General features: G+C 37.1%; 1 protein-coding gene across 2 annotated transcripts in view; it reads left to right on the top strand.

Moving 5' to 3' along the window:
• The window catches only part of LOC117339474 (solute carrier family 23 member 2-like), a 29,130-nt gene extending 13,555 nt beyond the window's left edge, over positions 1-15,575 (top strand). For both annotated transcript variants that reach the window (XM_033901081.1, XM_033901080.1), the window contains exons 2-12: positions 2,681-2,837; positions 4,161-4,318; positions 5,544-5,638; positions 7,047-7,114; positions 9,635-9,816; positions 10,388-10,508; positions 11,289-11,445; positions 12,306-12,559; positions 13,615-13,888; positions 14,408-14,503; positions 14,679-15,575. In XM_033901081.1, the coding sequence (XP_033756972.1) occupies positions 2,700-2,837; positions 4,161-4,318; positions 5,544-5,638; positions 7,047-7,114; positions 9,635-9,816; positions 10,388-10,508; positions 11,289-11,445; positions 12,306-12,559; positions 13,615-13,888; positions 14,408-14,503; positions 14,679-14,950 (1,815 nt within the window). In that variant the 5' untranslated portion in view covers positions 2,681-2,699 and the 3' untranslated portion in view covers positions 14,951-15,575. The remainder of the gene's footprint in view (positions 1-2,680; positions 2,838-4,160; positions 4,319-5,543; positions 5,639-7,046; positions 7,115-9,634; positions 9,817-10,387; positions 10,509-11,288; positions 11,446-12,305; positions 12,560-13,614; positions 13,889-14,407; positions 14,504-14,678) is intronic.
• The last annotated feature ends 2,529 nt before the right edge of the window (positions 15,576-18,104 follow it).

The raw sequence follows: 18,104 nt of genomic DNA, 5'->3' as shown, positions 1-18,104 counted from the left end.
CGGGTCAGCCGCCGTGTTACCGTGCTGTCATACTAGATGGTCTCCAGGTCAGCCGCCGTGTTACCGTGCTGTCGTACTAGATTGTATCCAGGTCAGCCGCTGTGTTACCGTGCTGTCATACTAGATTGTCTCCAGGTCAGCCGCCGTGTTACCGTGATGTCATACTAGATTGTCTCCAGGTCAGCCACAGTTTTACCGTGCCGTCATACTAGATTGTCTCCAGGTCAGCCGCCGTGTTACCGTGCTGTCGTACTAGATTGTCTCCGGGTCAGCGGCCGTGTTACCGTGCTGTCATACTAGATTGTCTCTAGGTCAGCCGCCGTGTTACCGTGCTGTCATACTAGATTGTCTCCAGGTCAGCCGCCGTGTTACCGTTCTGTCATACTAGATTGTCTCCGGGTCAGCCGCCGTGTTACCGTGCTGTTATACTAGATGGTCTCCAGGTCAGCCGCCGTGTTACCGTGCTGTCATACTAGATGGTCTCCAGGTCAGCCGCCGTGTTACCGTGCTGTCATACTAGATTGCTCCAGGTCAGCCGCCGTGTTACCGTGCTGTCATACTAGATTGTCTCCAGGTCAGCCGCCGTGTTACCGTGCTGTCGTACTAGATTGTCTCCAGGTCAGCCGCCGTGTTACCGTGCTGTCATACTAGATTGTCTTCAGGTCAGCCGCCGTGTTACCGTGCCGTCATACTAGATTATCTCCAGGTCAGCCGCCGTGTTACCGTGCCGTCATACTAGATTGTCTCCAGGTCAGCCGCCGTGTTACCGTGCTGTCATACTAGATTATCTCCGGGTCAGCCGTCGTGTTACCGTGCTGTCATACTAGATGGTCTCCGGGTCAGCCGCCGTGTTACCGTGCTGTCATACTAGATGGTCTCCAGGTCAGCCGCCGTGTTACCGTGCTGTCATGCTAGATTATCTCCAGGTCAGCCGCCGTGTTACCGTGCTGTCATACTAGATTGTCTCCAGGTCAGCCGCCGTGTTATCGTGCTGTCATACTAGATGGTCTCCAGGTCAGCCGCCGTGTTACCGTGCTGTCATACTAGATGGTCTCCAGGTCAGCCGCCGTGTTACCGTGCCGTCATACTAGATTATCTCCAGGTCAGCCGCCGTGTTACCGTGCTGTCATACTAGATTATCTCCAGGTCAGCCGCCGTGTTACCGTGCTGTCATACTAGATTGTCTCCAGGTCAGCCGCCGTGTTACCGTGCTGTCATACTAGATTGTCTCCAGGTCAGCCGCCGTGTTATCGTGCTGTCATACTAGATTGTCTCCAGGTCAGCCGCCGTGTTACCGTGCTGTCATACTAGATTGTCTCCAGGTCAGCCGCCGTGTTACCGTTCTGTCATACTAGATTGTCTCCGGGTCAGCCGCCGTGTTACCGTGCTGTCATACTAGATGTTCTCCAGGTCAGCCGCCGTGTAACCGTGCTGTCATACTAGATGGTCTCCAGGTCAGCCGCCGTGTTACCGTGCTGTCATACTAGATTGCTCCAGGTCAGCCGCCGTGTTACCGTGCTGTCATACTAGATTGTCTCCAGGTCAGCCGCCGTGTTACCGTGCTGTCGTACTAGATTATCTCCAGGTCAGCCGCTGTGTTACCGTGCTGTCATACTAGATTGTCTTCAGGTCAGCCGCCGTGTTACCGTGCCGTCATACTAGATTATCTCCAGGTCAGCCGCCGTGTTACCGTGCCGTCATACTAGATTGTCTCCAGGTCAGCCGCCGTGTTACCGTGCTGTCATACTAGATTGTCTCCAGGTCAGCCGCCGTGTTATCGTGCTGTCATACTAGATGGTCTCCAGGTCAGCCGCCGTGTTACCGTGCTGTCATACTAGATGGTCTCCAGGTCAGCCGCCGTGTTACCGTGCTGTCATACTAGATTATCTCCAGGTCAGCCGCCGTGTTACCGTGCTGTCATACTAGATTGTCTTCAGGTCAGCCGCCGTGTTACCGTGCTGTCATACTAGATTGTCTCCAGGTCAGCCGCCGTGTTACCGTGCTGTCATACTAGATTGTCTCCAGGTCAGCCGCCGTGTTATCGTGCTGTCGTACTAGATTATCTTCAGGTCAGCCGCCGTGTTACCGTGCTGTCATACTAGATTGTCTCCAGGTCAGCCGCCGTGTTACCGTGCTGTCATACTAGATGGTCTCCAGGTCAGCCGCCGTGTTACCGTGCTGTCATACTAGATTATCTCCAGGTCAGCCGCCGTGTTACCGTGCTGTCATACTAGATTATCTCCAGGTCAGCCGCCGTGTTACCGTGCCGTCATACTAGATTGTCTCCAGGTCAGCCGCCGTGTTACCGTGCTGTCATACTAGATTATCTCCAGGTCAGCCACAGTTTTACCGTTTTGCCATGCATGATTTTCTATCAATGGAGCCAACTCCACATGTGCCAGTCATTTATACATAATCGACATGTGAGTTTAGGACTAATTTGACAAACCGTTACCCCTACCATCTCACACACAATAAACTCTAACGATACATGTGGGTGAATTTATCAATGATAAACTATGTACAATGACAGTAATTTCTTCAGAGAACCATTGCAGTGAGTACCCAAACGTGCCTGGAAAAATATTATAGAACGCCGTAGGAAAATAACAGGAGCATAAGTGTCAAATTTGTTTACCTTGTTAGTTAACTGGCTTTAATCTTATTTGACTATTTGCAGAGATTTCCGACAATAAAACATGGAGGATGAAGGTAGGCGAGCGGGCACAGCTAAGGTTGACGTACCAGCTGAACCTTGTCCGTCAGAACAAGGAAAGACGTTTTATGGAGTAGAAGATGTCCCACCCGTTCATCTGTGTTTTCTGTTCGGGTTACAGGTAAATATTAGAAGGTTATCTTTCATTTCTATTTCACATCATCAACATTCAACTTTATTTATTTAATTATCCTTTCAAAATATGATGTACAGAAAAAAACATCTACAATATTCAACGTATATATACAGTGTAGCAATCAGAAGGTCAAATTATAAGACTTTTAAAACTAAATTTGTATCAAATTTGATAGAAAATGTACAGAGATATGAATAAGAGGGTTGATATTTTTTAGTTACTTACATAGCAGTGAAGTTTAATAATAATCAAACCGTAATGAACAAAGACCCGTATACCACACAGAAAACCTTGTAGTGTTTCAGGCTTAATATGAATACCGCCGACTTACAGGATACATACACAACATAGTAACATATAACCTTGAAAGAGCTTGTATTACGTTTGCATAATTTAACGATATAACCCCACAAAATATGATATCTGTTTATCAGATATTTGATAAATGGAAATCTGAAATATTTGCGTAAATGCTTTTTGCATCGTCAATAGGAACTTCAAGTACGGAACAGCAACCTCATCCGGATGTCTGCGTCCTAAGCTGGTCTCACATTACAATAAAATACTATTTCTTACGTAATGCTCATATATCATAAACAAGGAAACGTTATGACAACCAGTCGGCAGCGTGATATTTGTGGGTCACGATTTGTTGGTATAATACTACTAGAAGTTTGATACAATGTTGAGTATCATGAAATATAATCACAATAGTTACTCCTATTGTTATCAAGGATATTACCTACATCCACACTTATATATCAACGGTATACTGAGCGCAAGTAGATCAGACATCGCGTGGGACATTGGTATAAAGTGATTAAGATGTGATAACTTAAATGGACAGCCCATATATATATGATGGCCTATTGTTAGCGATGTGCCCCAGGGAAGATTTAGCTTAAGATAGCCTTGTCCTTATTATTTAAGTGGTGATTCATAAACAGTGTATATAACACTGTATATTAAAATTGACATCAACAACAACTCCGTTTCAGTTACATATAAAATTTATAATTGTATATTTATACGTGTATCGTAAGGAAGGAATCTAATCCACGAAGATATCAGTTGTCACGTGTTTATCATATTTCTAGCATTACCCTTATTTTAAAGACCTAGTTGATAATGGTGCATTGCTTAAACATCCTAGATTTATAGTTGTCAACGAAAAAAAAGAAACAACAAACAAACGAACAAAAAAACAAAAAAAAACAAAAAAACAACAACAACAACAAAAGAAAAAACCTATGACCAATACTGAAGGCAGGTATTTTTTCAGACTTCAAATGTTCATTTTTGTTGCAGCAAGCAATCCTCTGTCTCGGAAGTACATTGTCCATCCCTTTTATCATATCCGGAATGATATGTGCTGAGGATGAGAGTGACGTCAGAGCCAAACTCCTCAGCATCACAATGTTTATGTGTGGTCTGGCTACAGTCCTTCAGTCTACGTTTGGTGTCAGGTTAGAACTTTTACGACCATTTCATCTCATTCTGACAAATGTATGGAATAAAAACAGCTACTCATTGTGTACATATTGTATACGTGAACATTTACGCGACAGGGAAATTTAGCCAAAGCTTTTATTTTGTAATATATGTGGCATTTTATGAAACTGGTGGAAAAGTGAAAATCGTATAATTTACCTGTCGAAATCCCGAAATTACACCCTCCCTACACGTAGATCTACTTGCGTCATTGTAATGTTAGAGAGTTAGAGAGAATATGCTAATGGTTAAAAGGGTAAACTTTAGACATGAAGACTTGAAGATATTTTAGTTTCGGAAAAAATAAGGCCAGTTGGTAGTTTATTCTCTTCTCAATCAAAGGAAGTAGTGGGGTGAATTAACTTATTCAAGGCGTCAAAATATCTCCGCAGATTTTTGATCGACTTGCACGATGCATCCCCCAATTCGACAAACAAAACACTACACCTCATAAGTTGACCTTGGTCGTACATATGTGTGTCTGATATGGCTCTACGGAAGGATGACAATTTGCTACGTATGATAATGGAGAAGTTCCCCAATATGTGATGTTGTATCAATTCCTCAAATGTTCTTCTTCTATGCATTGGTAAAGGTCATCTGTTACAACATCTGACCGGTTTAGGAAATGACAGAGTCAGACAGATGGTACAGTAGCAGTTCCATGTGGTCGATACTGGTCGTAAAATATATCATGATTATTAAGACAAACTCGAACTGCACCAATGACGCGGACAAAGATCCCATACAGTTCGTCCTGTTCACGATGTAAAGCACTGTTCAAAGGCTATATACCAGTGCCTTAATGTGAAGGTTATTGATGGGGTGTTATGTTTTATCATTGGCAGATCAATATATAATTGGTAGATGTTTGTTAAGCCTTCACAGAGATGCTTGGGAAAATCCTCAAATGTATTACATTGTACATATACCTCTACCAAATGTTCTTGAATTAACAAAACATTGAACATTGACATAATGTTTCACTTTACAATAGAACATTTTAAGAGTATTATAACATATACACGTATTCATTGGTTTTCAATTCACAAGTCCTAAGACAACAACATGGTCGGTATGCTCCCTTTATCCCTAGTAGCTTATTTGACATAATTTATTTTAAAGCAATATATTCCATGTTATTTGACTACAAAGCTCCCAAAAATATATTCAGTTGGAATATTCTTTATGATTGTGTAGGCTGGGAATTGTTCAAGGAGGTTCCCATACCTTCATCGCACCTATAGTAGCCATGATGTCACTCAGTAAATGGAGCTGCCCACACCCCTCCGGAGGTACGTACTGATATGTAATAATTATTATGTATCAATTGTATAAGTTGGATCTCTACAGGTTTATTAAAATAAAATCATTTGTTATACATCACGCTGGGCATGTCTCTGCCTTATCGGCGCATGGCTGCAGGTATACACGTGGTATCTTCTAAGTGTAAGTGAATAACCTTTCATTAAAGATAATTTCACTGAATCTTATGAAAAGCGGATAAGATTTAAAATTCATATAGGGATTGGATTTCACTTTTATGTTAACCATGCTTTTATATTTAGCGCCCCATTTAGAATATATTCTTAGAGGAATTGCTCCATAAAAGCATGGTTAACATAAAAGTGAAATCCAATCCCTATATTTACACTTACGGATGTTGTTTCTATAAGTCTTTGTGATTACAATAGTTTTTCCTTGTAAATAAAAAAAGAATCATATAAAAGTCGGACACAGTGGGAGGAGTCAATTATTAGAACAGCCAATGGTGACGCTTCACAACAAATTGAGACTTTTTTTCCGCGGTAAAAAATAGTTCTGTTTTTTATTATGATATTAACATAAATAAAAAAAAACATTTTGATAGATTATCATATTTAATATTGTCAAACATGTTAGATTTCAAATAAAAAATAGCCCTTTGTAACTTAAATTGTAAATGTAAACAAAGCCATGTGCTTGGCGAAAGTAGTTCACGTACCCTGTCATATTTTCATACGCAAGTTCAAAGGTCAATGTTTCCATGCAAGAATGGTAAACAAATCGGTCTGGTATTGTTATATAGTGACAAAACTTTGCAAGTGTAAATATATACATATGTAGGGTGATGATATTATTCATATTTACTCATGTAAATAATATTATTTTTGTGCATATCTAGCTAATATGACCATGTATATTCTTTGTACAAATGACAATTTTAAAATAACGATGAAGCAGATTTTATGTATTTCCCGAGTAAAGTAAATATCTGGATTATAATCCGTTTTTACAGCTCGTTTCCCTATTGCGTGACAGGGTGACAATATGAAAACTATTCAACCGCAATTGAAATATATGTATATGTGATGTATAAGAACCATTTACCAGAAAGCAAAGCATTCTAAACCTGTTGTTTGTTGTATTGGTTGCCTTGTGTCAACGGGTCGCCAATCCCACGTCGAGACAAGAAACGCTATATTAGGATACCTGGTATTTGTAGCGCCACGATTAACAATACTGATGATTTGTTATTTTTCACGCACATCTCTTCTGTCTGAGTGGCTGGTAAGAGTGAAATAAAAGAAAGTGTAATTTGTTTTAATAGAAAAAACTCAATCTTATTTACGTCGTAAACTTTGAATTGAATTTGGAAATGAATGGTGATTGATTATCAACATGTTTAATCAAAGTATAACTGTAATTGGCTTTGTATTTTAGAAGTCAGTGTGAACGAGACGTCATTTGCGGGTGACAAAGACGAAGCATGGCAGCTCCGCATGAGAGAAGTACGTCACACTTTCACATATTACTTTAAATTAGATATGTGTATTGCTGTTTAACGTTGTGCTTTATTTCTTGATTTATTTGTTACTCGACTATAATGTTGCTAAACATAATATAGTCTACATAAATTTGCCACCACTTGGTCACCCTTGATCGCTTTTTGTTTCTGAATTTAGGTCGTCAGCAAACTTACATACGTAGTAAATATGGATATTATGTTTGTGAACTACACTAATTTACAAAAAATATTATCAGAAAGTAAACATCATATGGGTTTTCCACTTAACTACCTACATTGTCAGGATGGCACAAGAGGTACAAGTGAACACCGCTTAGATATGTACTGAATAATGAAACCGCAGCGTAGCCATTTCCGCTTTCCATGACCCATTAGGGATGATAGGGTGACGTAATAGATGTCAGGTGTTCATGCGTAGTAAGCGTCTTCTGACATCCGAAATCTAGCCTAAATACGTCACATACTCAAATTGGGAACTTCGCAACCATCAGACATATCAAGCAAGCTCATGATATAAATGGATATCAACTTTAAAAAATGGTATAGTAATACGATAAGATATCACCGAATATCTCGTGTTAGCATTCACATTCCTCACTGGGAACCTGATCCGCTGTAAAATTACATCAATGAATTCACTATTAAAGATGACTGGGCCAGATGTATAGTTAGTTTCCGTGGAATGTTATTACATTGTATCAATGGTAATTATGCAAACTATAGTTACTTTTGGAAAAAATAGACATGTTATTGTTCGGATATCTTTGGCCTAGATTCACAAAAGTTCATTTTCAACAGCTTTTTCCATTGTTAGCACAGTGTTCCCCCTTTATATGAAAGTGTTCATCTAATATCCCAACACAAGGGAAAATGTAGATAAGTCTTTGTATCAAAAAAAGTTTTTGTCGACAATCGCAAAGAAAATTTGCTTTTTAGCGCAATTCATGATTTTTGTGAAATATTACCTTTTACGCAAGTACAAAATTCAATATTGTGTATTGTAAAAGCAGGGAAGCAGACATTGCTAACCAATTTTATTTACAAAATCCAAATCTTATCTCGATCTTGCCCAAGCGTTGGTTTGGAATCAAAGGTTATTGAAACACAAGACAGTTTCTCTTGATGATACCATACCAACTTTTATTAAATAGATGGAATGCCAATGTTTTAGTAACAGTAAAAATGAATTGTTCTCAAGACCAGTTCAAATGAACATCCCATGAAGTTCACAAATCCAGATTCAAATTTCTATTTCAATTCAGCAAGTTTGTTTTAAAGTCGAGCGTGTTTTCATTCAAAAGTTTACCATTAATGAATAGATACTAAAACTGAATATTCCTTAATACAACAAGTTTATTAAAGGCATTGATTCGTCAGTATTTCCGTGTTAAGACAAATACGTGAAAGGCGTTGAACTTGTGTGGCAGATTAACAACAGGGAGCTTGAACTTTAGTAGAAGTTGAAATATTGAACAACAACACCTTTCACAAACCAATACACAATACCAAGGAGTTAAACTAAATCCTCATTAAATCAATCACTGACATCTTAAATCAACATTGATCAGACACAAGTGTTTATCTGGAAAAAATCGGCATATTTTTGCATAGAATTATTTTTACCAATTTATATAATTATGTTGACCAATTAACTAATGTATGTTGTATTTTTTGTTAATTTTTGTTGTGTACATTCTGTTTTCCTCACATTCTATATTTGTGGATGGATTTCCTCTACATACAACCCGGAAACGTTCGATCGATTAAAAAGTGTCTAGCCAATGAAATGTATATATAGAGGTAACACAGCGAGTGGCTTTAGCGAGGTTTTTTTTGGAACTTTTGAATAATAACTGTATTGAAAGAAATGCCAGATACAACAACTATGAGTTTGTGTGACCTGTTTCTACTGCAAAAGTGAAAATTGTTCTGAAGATGAATTGGCATGTTTTGTGTCAACGTGTTTTCTTTTCATGATATCAGTCGGGATGTAAGCATGTGATCTGAAGTTAAATGCCGCTAATTAATATGCAAAATTGATAATTTCGGAAATGTTGCAATACATTATAAATTCTAACAAATAATTAGCAAAGTTGTTATTTTCAAAACAATAAACTTAAAAATTAAAAATCACAAAAACAAATGCGAACTAATTTGTATGTGTTAACATTTCCAAGACACCGTGAAACGGCCTTGAAGTGTTACACGTCAATCAAAACGCATTGAACCTAGTGATAAAAATAGTCCCGGCCAAAGTTCACCATGTCATTAATCAAAACGTCTTTAGAGTTTATTGCACGTGTGGCAAACTGTAATGATTATCTGATGCCAGCAAACTTCACCGTCTCAACCAATCCAAACGTCTTTAGAGTTTATTTCTCCAGTGCAATGATAATCGTATGCCCAGGGAGTTGGATAACACCTATTGTGGGGTAGAAATAATGCCATGCTTCAATAGAAATATATATTTATAATCAATGATGTGATTAATTGTCTTCCATAGATCCAGGGCAACCTGATCCTCGCGTCCCTGACCCAGGTCATATTGGGTTGTACAGGAGTGATGGGATTCTTCCTCCGGTTCATTGGTCCTCTAACCATCGCCCCAACCATCTCCCTCATCGGCCTGTCACTGACGGGAGTAGCGTCAGCCTTCAACACTGTCCACTGGGGCATAGCAAGCCTGTAGGCTATTTACACGTTTAGAAAATGATTTTAATATTTATATATAAAAACCTTGGTTGTGCCCTATATTATGTTTATTACAAAAATGCGACCTATCTCTCGACATTTCGGTACGTAAAGATTGTTCCATATGAAATCATAATTGGATTTTAAGAAAATGTTTTAGTTATGGAACTTTCCTTAAATTCTGTGTGGCTTTCCTATAAAACAGTTACGGATTTTTCTATAGTTAAGGAATATTGATGAGACTTTGAACAATTCGCAGTTCAATGTATACAGAGTAGGAGCCGTTGATCTGAAGTGATCAGAGTTACCGCCCTTGTTGTTCTTCATTTGCGTTATATTAAGTATCTATCTTCAGTGTGTAGGTTACGCAGCACTGCTGATTAGTATATTTAGATTTCAAACTAGTTTCATGTAATACATAGTCGGATGTGTAATATAAAAGGCTCTTCAGTCGAATTAGAGTTTTAACCAGATTTTTCATAATTGCATAGCAGCAATATTTTGAGCCTGACAGTATGACATTCTTAAGATTACAAAAGGAACGAAGCTTGATTTGTGCTTGTAGAACGTTTTCCCTCATCGCCATCTTTTCACTTTTCCTGGCTCGAATCCAAGTACCGTTACCGTCATTTTCGATGAAAAGGAAATTTCACATGACCAGATTCCCTGTCTTCCAGTTACTGCCTGTGAGTAGACACCGAATTATATCAACGTAAACACTTGGTTATATCTATATTATAATGACTATCAATACAAAAACGAATCATTGGTAGATTAGCTTTCTTTTCTAAGATATGTATATTTATGTCTGTATTCGTTAGGTATACAGTTGAAATTCTCGTGAAAAAAACCTCAGATATATCTGGCTAGCTATATAGGTGAGTTGGTGTTATAGATTGTGATGAAATTTGTCTTCTCTACTAATGTCATTGTTGATTTGATATCAATAACCTGTATGATATATAGAGAGCTTACACAACGAGTGGTTGATGGATAAGGAATTAATTTCACTCGAGTAAGTTATTTTTGTAAAGTTACAAAAGACACGAGCTTTAGCGACTGTCTTTTGTAACTTTTAAAACAAATAACTTACGAGTGTAAAATAAATTTCATATCCAAAAATTACGAGTCGTGTGACCTGTTTCTACTACAATGATATCGGCTTGAATCAAAGGGAAACCTCTATGTATTGTGGAAGAAAGGTATTTATATATATTTTTACGAAGACATACACCATTTCAGCGTCTTTATACTGACATTCTGCAAAGGCTAAATCTCCTTGTTTTTCCATTAAGAGTTTTTATTCTGCATAATCGCTTCCATCCAGGCTAACCTGAATGGCTTATGTAAGTTCATATAACTTGTTTCGTAATTGTTGTTAAATAAAGATAACATTTTGCATGTATGTTATATTTCTATAGAGGATTGTATCTCTTGATGCTGTATTTAGCCGACATGTTTTGTAGGTTATTATCAGCATATGTATCGGCTGGTTTGTGTGTTATATACTGACCATCACGGACACTTTTCCTAATGACCGGAACGCCCAGTCCTACTACGCCCGTACAGACTCCAGACTGGATGTGATGTCTGGCATGCCCTGGTTCTACATTCCCTATCCATGTATGTGTTTTATAAGATATGGAACAAGATGTATTTACGTTAAATCGTCATAACATCTTCCTTTGTCGCCATTCTTGATGTCGTAAACAGATCAAAGGCGTCGTAATGTTGGTCACGCGATCAAATGATATATAGTGTGTGTAGTTCTTCGAGCAGCAAAGTCAGTATTGTCGCAATGAGAGTAAAGACGTCGGAATGGTCACCTGATCAAGTACTGTGTTATAGTCTTACAACACGTATTGTATCCACAATGTCGTGGGAGACTACAGATACGCCAGTCAGGTGGCGCTCCTGACACTTATATATCAGACATTTATGGTGTTTCAGTTTTCTTTCTTGTTTAAATAATTCCGGATTCCCTCCAAAACAGGTCAATTCTCATAAACTTTGTTGAATATGATTTCACTGCTAGAGTTACAAACTTATATAATACGATATACTAAACAAAAAATTTCTTTAAAAATGAAAAACGGCATATTTTTTATGCTGGTGGTTATAATATAAAACTGCTGGTAAACATACATTAACGAACTAATAAATAAATGCGTTTCAGCACGGATAACAAAATTATATCAGTTTAAATCATTTTTGGTGATAATAAGACTGCATTTGAATCAGGAATATTATTTTATTAATGTGTCATTTGAATAGATACATCCACTTTTGTTTCGTCTTTAACTGCATATCTGCATTTTGCATTTACCGCTACATTGACCAATCACATACTTCATCTTGACCAGTAACGCCACCTGTCGCGTCATATCCGGGGCCAAAAGAAAATTATACGGCTATGCCGAAAAATCTATTAAACATAAACATTATGCTTCTGGAACCCTGATTGATTTTCACCTTCATTACAGTTATATTTGGTACCCCTACTGTGTCCGCCGCTGGATACGTCGGAATGCTTGCTGCGACTCTGTCCTCCGTCGTTGAGTCGATAGGGGACTACTTTGCTGCCGCCAAAATTTCACACGGCACGCCCCCTCCTCCACATGCCATCAACAGAGGACTAGCCATGGAGGGATTCTGCAGCATATTGTCCGGTCTGGTAGGAGCAGGCCATGCTACCACCTCATATAGCTCTAACATTGGCGCAATAGGGATAACAAAGGTCTGTTATATATTCGAAAACAAGATTGGAAAATTGTTGTAGTATCGTTTTAATTAAGCAGGAATATATGAAACAACATTATTGTACTAAGTATGAAACTGTCATTTCTCTTCAATTCATTACGTTGCATGTATTTTATATGTAGCGTGTATATACGATAATGTTATTGTTGATATATGTAGATAATCAGTCAAAGTCACATACTGTATTTATTAATCAGTGGAGAAGGATTTTAACAATGGTATATTTTTTATCATCGCCCTATCTACATAGACGAAATCTGATTAAAATAAGGACCGTCATTATACCCTACATAAGATATGACGATCTGACAAAGGCCAGTTAGTTGATCATGATCAGTCGGCCTGAATGCTTACCATACAACGGGACCTTTTTCAGTCTGCCAAACTGCGTCGGGCAATCGAAACAGTGTTGATAACGTTGATTAACCTCTGATCAGTCCGGTTTTACCTCCCTCTCAAAATCCACAACATGCGAATATATCGTTTTGGGCGTAAATTACCTTGCAATAATTGCGGCCATCTTAGTTTGGTTGATCGTATTTTGTAGATATGCTGAAACGTGATCTGAACATGACCCCTTACCGGCCGCCGTCAATTTTTCATAACGTATTGAATAATTGTGATCTATATTTTAATCATATTGCCTTTGACGTAAAGAAGGTATAATATTGTGTCTAGGCGGTATAAAATCAACTGAATATTCTTACGAAATAAAGAATAAAGGAGTCAATTTCCGACACATATTTTTGAAACTTTTGAGTTTGGTTTTAAATTTAACAAAATTATACATTGATGAAGTTATCATTATATTCTATACCATAAACATATAAAAGTATGTGTCTTGGCTATAAAACGTCATAAGAGCTCTCACGAAAATAGAGACAAAAGATCATTGTTTTATTTTCAACATATACTTTTGTTGCATCAGCGTTGCCGAAGACACAGTTCAATCTGTAATGAAATGATTAGTCAACACTTGTCATTATAAAGGATCTATTTTAAAATCAATGACAAAGATTTCTTTACTTATAGGTCGCAAGTAGACGGGTGTTCCAAGTAGCCGGTATCATACTGGTGGTAGGCGGGGTTGTAGGTAAAATAGGAGCCGTCTTGACTTTAATTCCGGATCCAGTTATAGGTGGAATTTTAACGGTGGTTTTTGGCATGGTTACAATGGTTGGGATCTCCACACTTCAGTACACTGATATGTCTTCTACACGAAACCTCACGATTATGGCTATCGCCATCATTCTTGGCCTCATGGTGCCGCAGTGGATAACCCAAAATCCGAATGCAATACAAACAGGTAATACCAGGTACATCGTGGAGAAGTTAATATTGTTTTTGATAATTTGAAGTAATTTCAGAAAGACTTACATTTAGATGTTGCTTTTAATGTTTTATTTTATTTTTAAAACTGCTATCTCATGATTTGAGCGAGTTTACAGAAAGTTCGGCTGGTCACAGATTTGAATGGATTCCGAAGTACGAGCCCTGGTGGCAAAATTCATATAGATAGGTTGCTTGAAGGTATATCTGCATTCTGATAGTATTCGATGAATAATCGGTGTGTATCCTGTACCACAGTGATATTTTACATGGGACCGTTGATAAGATATACAGTTGCATACAGAGTATACCTAGTTTTATAACAGATGATTAATGATCCAAACTGTCATAGCACGTCAATCGATCAAAACAGTTTATATGTAAATACCCTCCTAGTTTTACAGCTCAATTGTACAAAAGAGATTGACAGATACGTCATCCATAAACGATTACAATTCTATGATTATCTATTATCCTCGTAATTTACTTTTTGAAGGTCACTCTGAGTTCGACCAGGTCCTGAATGTGCTTCTAGGAACTGCCATGTTTGTTGGAGGATTTCTTGGTTGTCTTCTTGACAATCTAGTGCCAGGTGAGATGGTATTAAGATAAGTCATAACACTGATTTATTTATACATTATTTGTTTTTAATGGAAGGCAAGTAAAATAACAGTTTCATGGTTTTTCATATGTTGAGGTTTACATCATGTTTGTAATATCTGCAATACTGGATGGGAGTTAACTCGTACTTCTCTATATTTGTGAAGGTACATCTGAGGAGCGTGGCATCAAGAAATGGCGGGAAAGCATGTATGATTCAAACGGCAAGGTGATTGAGAGCAATGTACAATATGACATCCCTTATGTAACTAAATATATAAGAAAGGTTGAGTGTTTCTCTTTCATACCTATATGCCCTACATTTGACGGTATGAGCGACAACATGAGCTGTAGAAAGCGGCGACCACGTGATTTTGATATGAATCTTGGTGATAAACATCCAAATGAAAATAATGAACAAAATGATACTAAGCTATGAAAGACATTTAATGAATTCAATGCGTTTTCATTTAATTATGTATATATTTATTAGCTTCATTAGTGTTAAAGTAAATAACCTTTTAATCATGCACTTTGACCTCGTTATTTCGAAGTCAATGAGGCAATATCCCGAGTACGTTAAGCATTACATATTTACCGTCGGGACTGAATGTTAAGTTCGAGTTAAGGAGGGTCTTGGAATTTCCAAAATTGGAAATAACGAGGTCTGACTGTACTGATGTACGATTTGTGTTTTACTTATTTAGAACTTATTCAGAAATTGAAAATACATCATTTACATTTTATTTTATAGATTGATAAAATAAGTTATTTTATTGAATATGCAATGTATTAGTTAACATGTTAACAATCCAAATTATGTTTGAAATATCTCTCATTAGGCGAGACCTTATTTATCTTAGTGACAGTTTTTACATCATTCAATTTATCACGTTTTACCATGAATTAAATGGATCCAAATCGACATATTACATCAATTCTGAATATCTAAATACATGAATGAGTACTTTTTTTTAAAATGGATTCCGTGTCACAATGACAACAATGTACGAATACTGTGGATGAAAGAAAGTCTATACAAATAAAAATATTAATAAACTTGATAGATACTAGTGTTTTCTTTATTTAAGCATTGATGTCATTATTTATTAGTTTCACAGGAGTATGAAAAAAATGTTTGCAAACTGTACCAATCTGTGCAAAAACTGTTGACATCAATGCTTATAATCATTTTCTCAATTGCAACGGAAAAACAAAATTCGATCTAGAAATCCACCAATTCAATGATTTAATTACGGATTTTATTTTGACAAATTACTACGTTCAAATATCCCTTCCATGGCCTCTTGTGTGACCTACGTGATGTCATGGACAGCTGATTTGCGCCTCTTTCTTCAGGATCTGGGAAATTATGAGGGGGTCTCGTAACTTTCGAAACAAACAAACATTTTCGGATATGAAATTAGGAAGACACAGTAATCTGGAGGTTATAAACGCTTATAAGCCAGTGATAATATAACTGCAGTCCCATATCTAGAGCAGGTTATTAACGTGGCAACTATTTTGTTAACATCGTGCGTCATGACCAGTAATGAAATATAACGGGGATGCCGTACACATTTATGTGTCAATGGAGGTAGGGGTACCGCCGGAGAGGATAAGGTATACTTTCAATTTCCTTATATATATATATGATATACTGTAAATGATATGTGAAAAGAATTTTGTGAATTATGTTGTTATAAATAAACAAGAAATATATTAAAAAATGATAAACGGCATAGTTTTAATGCTGGTAGTTATAATGTAAAACTGCTGGTGAAATAAATCAACGAACTAATGCGTTTCAGCACGGATAACAAAATTATATCAGTTTGAATCAGTTTTGGTGATAATAAGAGTACTAGTGCATTTGAATCAGGAATATAATTTTATTAATGTGTCATTTGAAAGGATACACCCACTAATACAGCTTGCATTCAATTTATTTATTTATTTATTTATCTAAAGGGTTTTACGTCCGCTATAACGACCTTGCGGCCTTTCAGCTGACGAGAACAGATAGGAAATTGAGTAGAGTGGGTACAGTATGGAGTAAAGGGAAAGATCATTCAATCTTAACTTTGTTTCGTTTTTAACTGCATATCTGCATTTTGCATCTACCGCTACATTGACCAATCACATACTTCATCTTGGCCAGTAACGCGTCCTGTCGCGTCATATCCGGGACCAAAAGAAAATTATACGGCTATGCCGAAAAATTCATTGACATTCCAATTCTAATACTCGATTTAAATGCTCGAGATATCGAAATGATACTAATCTGTTCTGCTGATTTTTCGACGATTTCTCAGATTATTTCGGAAAATCATAAATGTTATACTGTTAACTGGATCACTGTAACATTTTCACGAAAATGGTACAACAGTCAAAATATTTCAAGGTCCGAAACGCCATTCACGTACCATATAAGGTTAACAAAAAGCAAACGTAAATATTTCATTTAATTCATAAATGAATGTGAATATCAAGATCAAGACATTTCGCTTTTGCATAATAACCCATAGGGTTCGTTATCAGTTCGGCGTCTATCTACGGTAAGTTGATATTCGGATAAGTCATCGGTTGATGTCATGGTAACTAAGAGAGATGGTTTATTAGGAACGTTTTAATGGAAACCTGATGTCACTATATTGTGAAACTGAAACTGAGTAATACGTCATTACACTGCTGAATTGTGAAATATGTACAAGTTACAGGTTACCGAAGAGTAAAGGGCGTTATCGTTTACAAGTGTGAGAACAGACCAATTGGTAAACTGATTATTTTTTTAACAATCAGTGAAATCTGTCGAAAACCATGAGGTTTGTTGACCACACAGACAGGTTCAGACATAATACGGGTACTTTTGTACCAATAAATCAATTGTATCATTATCCACAGAACGATTGTAAAATGGAAACAAAGAATAATGTTATGGCGACCCTTCAAAAATAGAAAAAGACTCCGATGTTTTAAGGTATGAGTCCTAAGCCTCATCGACGACACATCATCAAATCTGCTAATATATATTAGCAGCGAATAATTTTGATTTTATTTTGCGAAAGTAAATGTAATATTTGCCAATAAAGACGATCAGGTGGTATCCCAAGAAACGTGTAATCACTTGTTGTTTGATAGTCAACATAATGTAATTACTTCACTTGCTTATTGATATACGTGTAGAACGTTAGTAAGATGTCTTATTTAGGACATGTAATTTACAAGCTTATTTAGGACATGTAATTAACAAGCTTATTTGAGACATGTGATTAACAAGCTTATTTCAGACATGTGATTAACAAGCTTGTTTAGGATATGTAATTAACAAGCTTATTTAGTACATGTAATTAACAAGCTTATTTCAGACATGTGATTAACAAGCTTATTTAGGACATGTTATTAACAAGCTTATTTGGTACATGTAATTAACAAGCTTATTTCAGACATGTGATTAACAAGCTTATTTAGGATATTTAATTAACAAGCTTATTTCAGACATGTGATTAACAAGCTTATTTAGGACATGTAATTAACAAGCTTATTTAGGACATGTAATTAACAAGCTTATTTAGGACATGTAATTAACAAGC

This window comes from Pecten maximus, chromosome 12 (genome assembly GCF_902652985.1).
Source record: "Pecten maximus chromosome 12, xPecMax1.1, whole genome shotgun sequence".
NCBI classification, from domain to species: Eukaryota; Metazoa; Mollusca; class Bivalvia; order Pectinida; family Pectinidae; genus Pecten; species Pecten maximus.
Note: the sequence above shows the minus strand (reverse complement) of the source record. Positions and strands in the feature narration are given on the sequence as shown.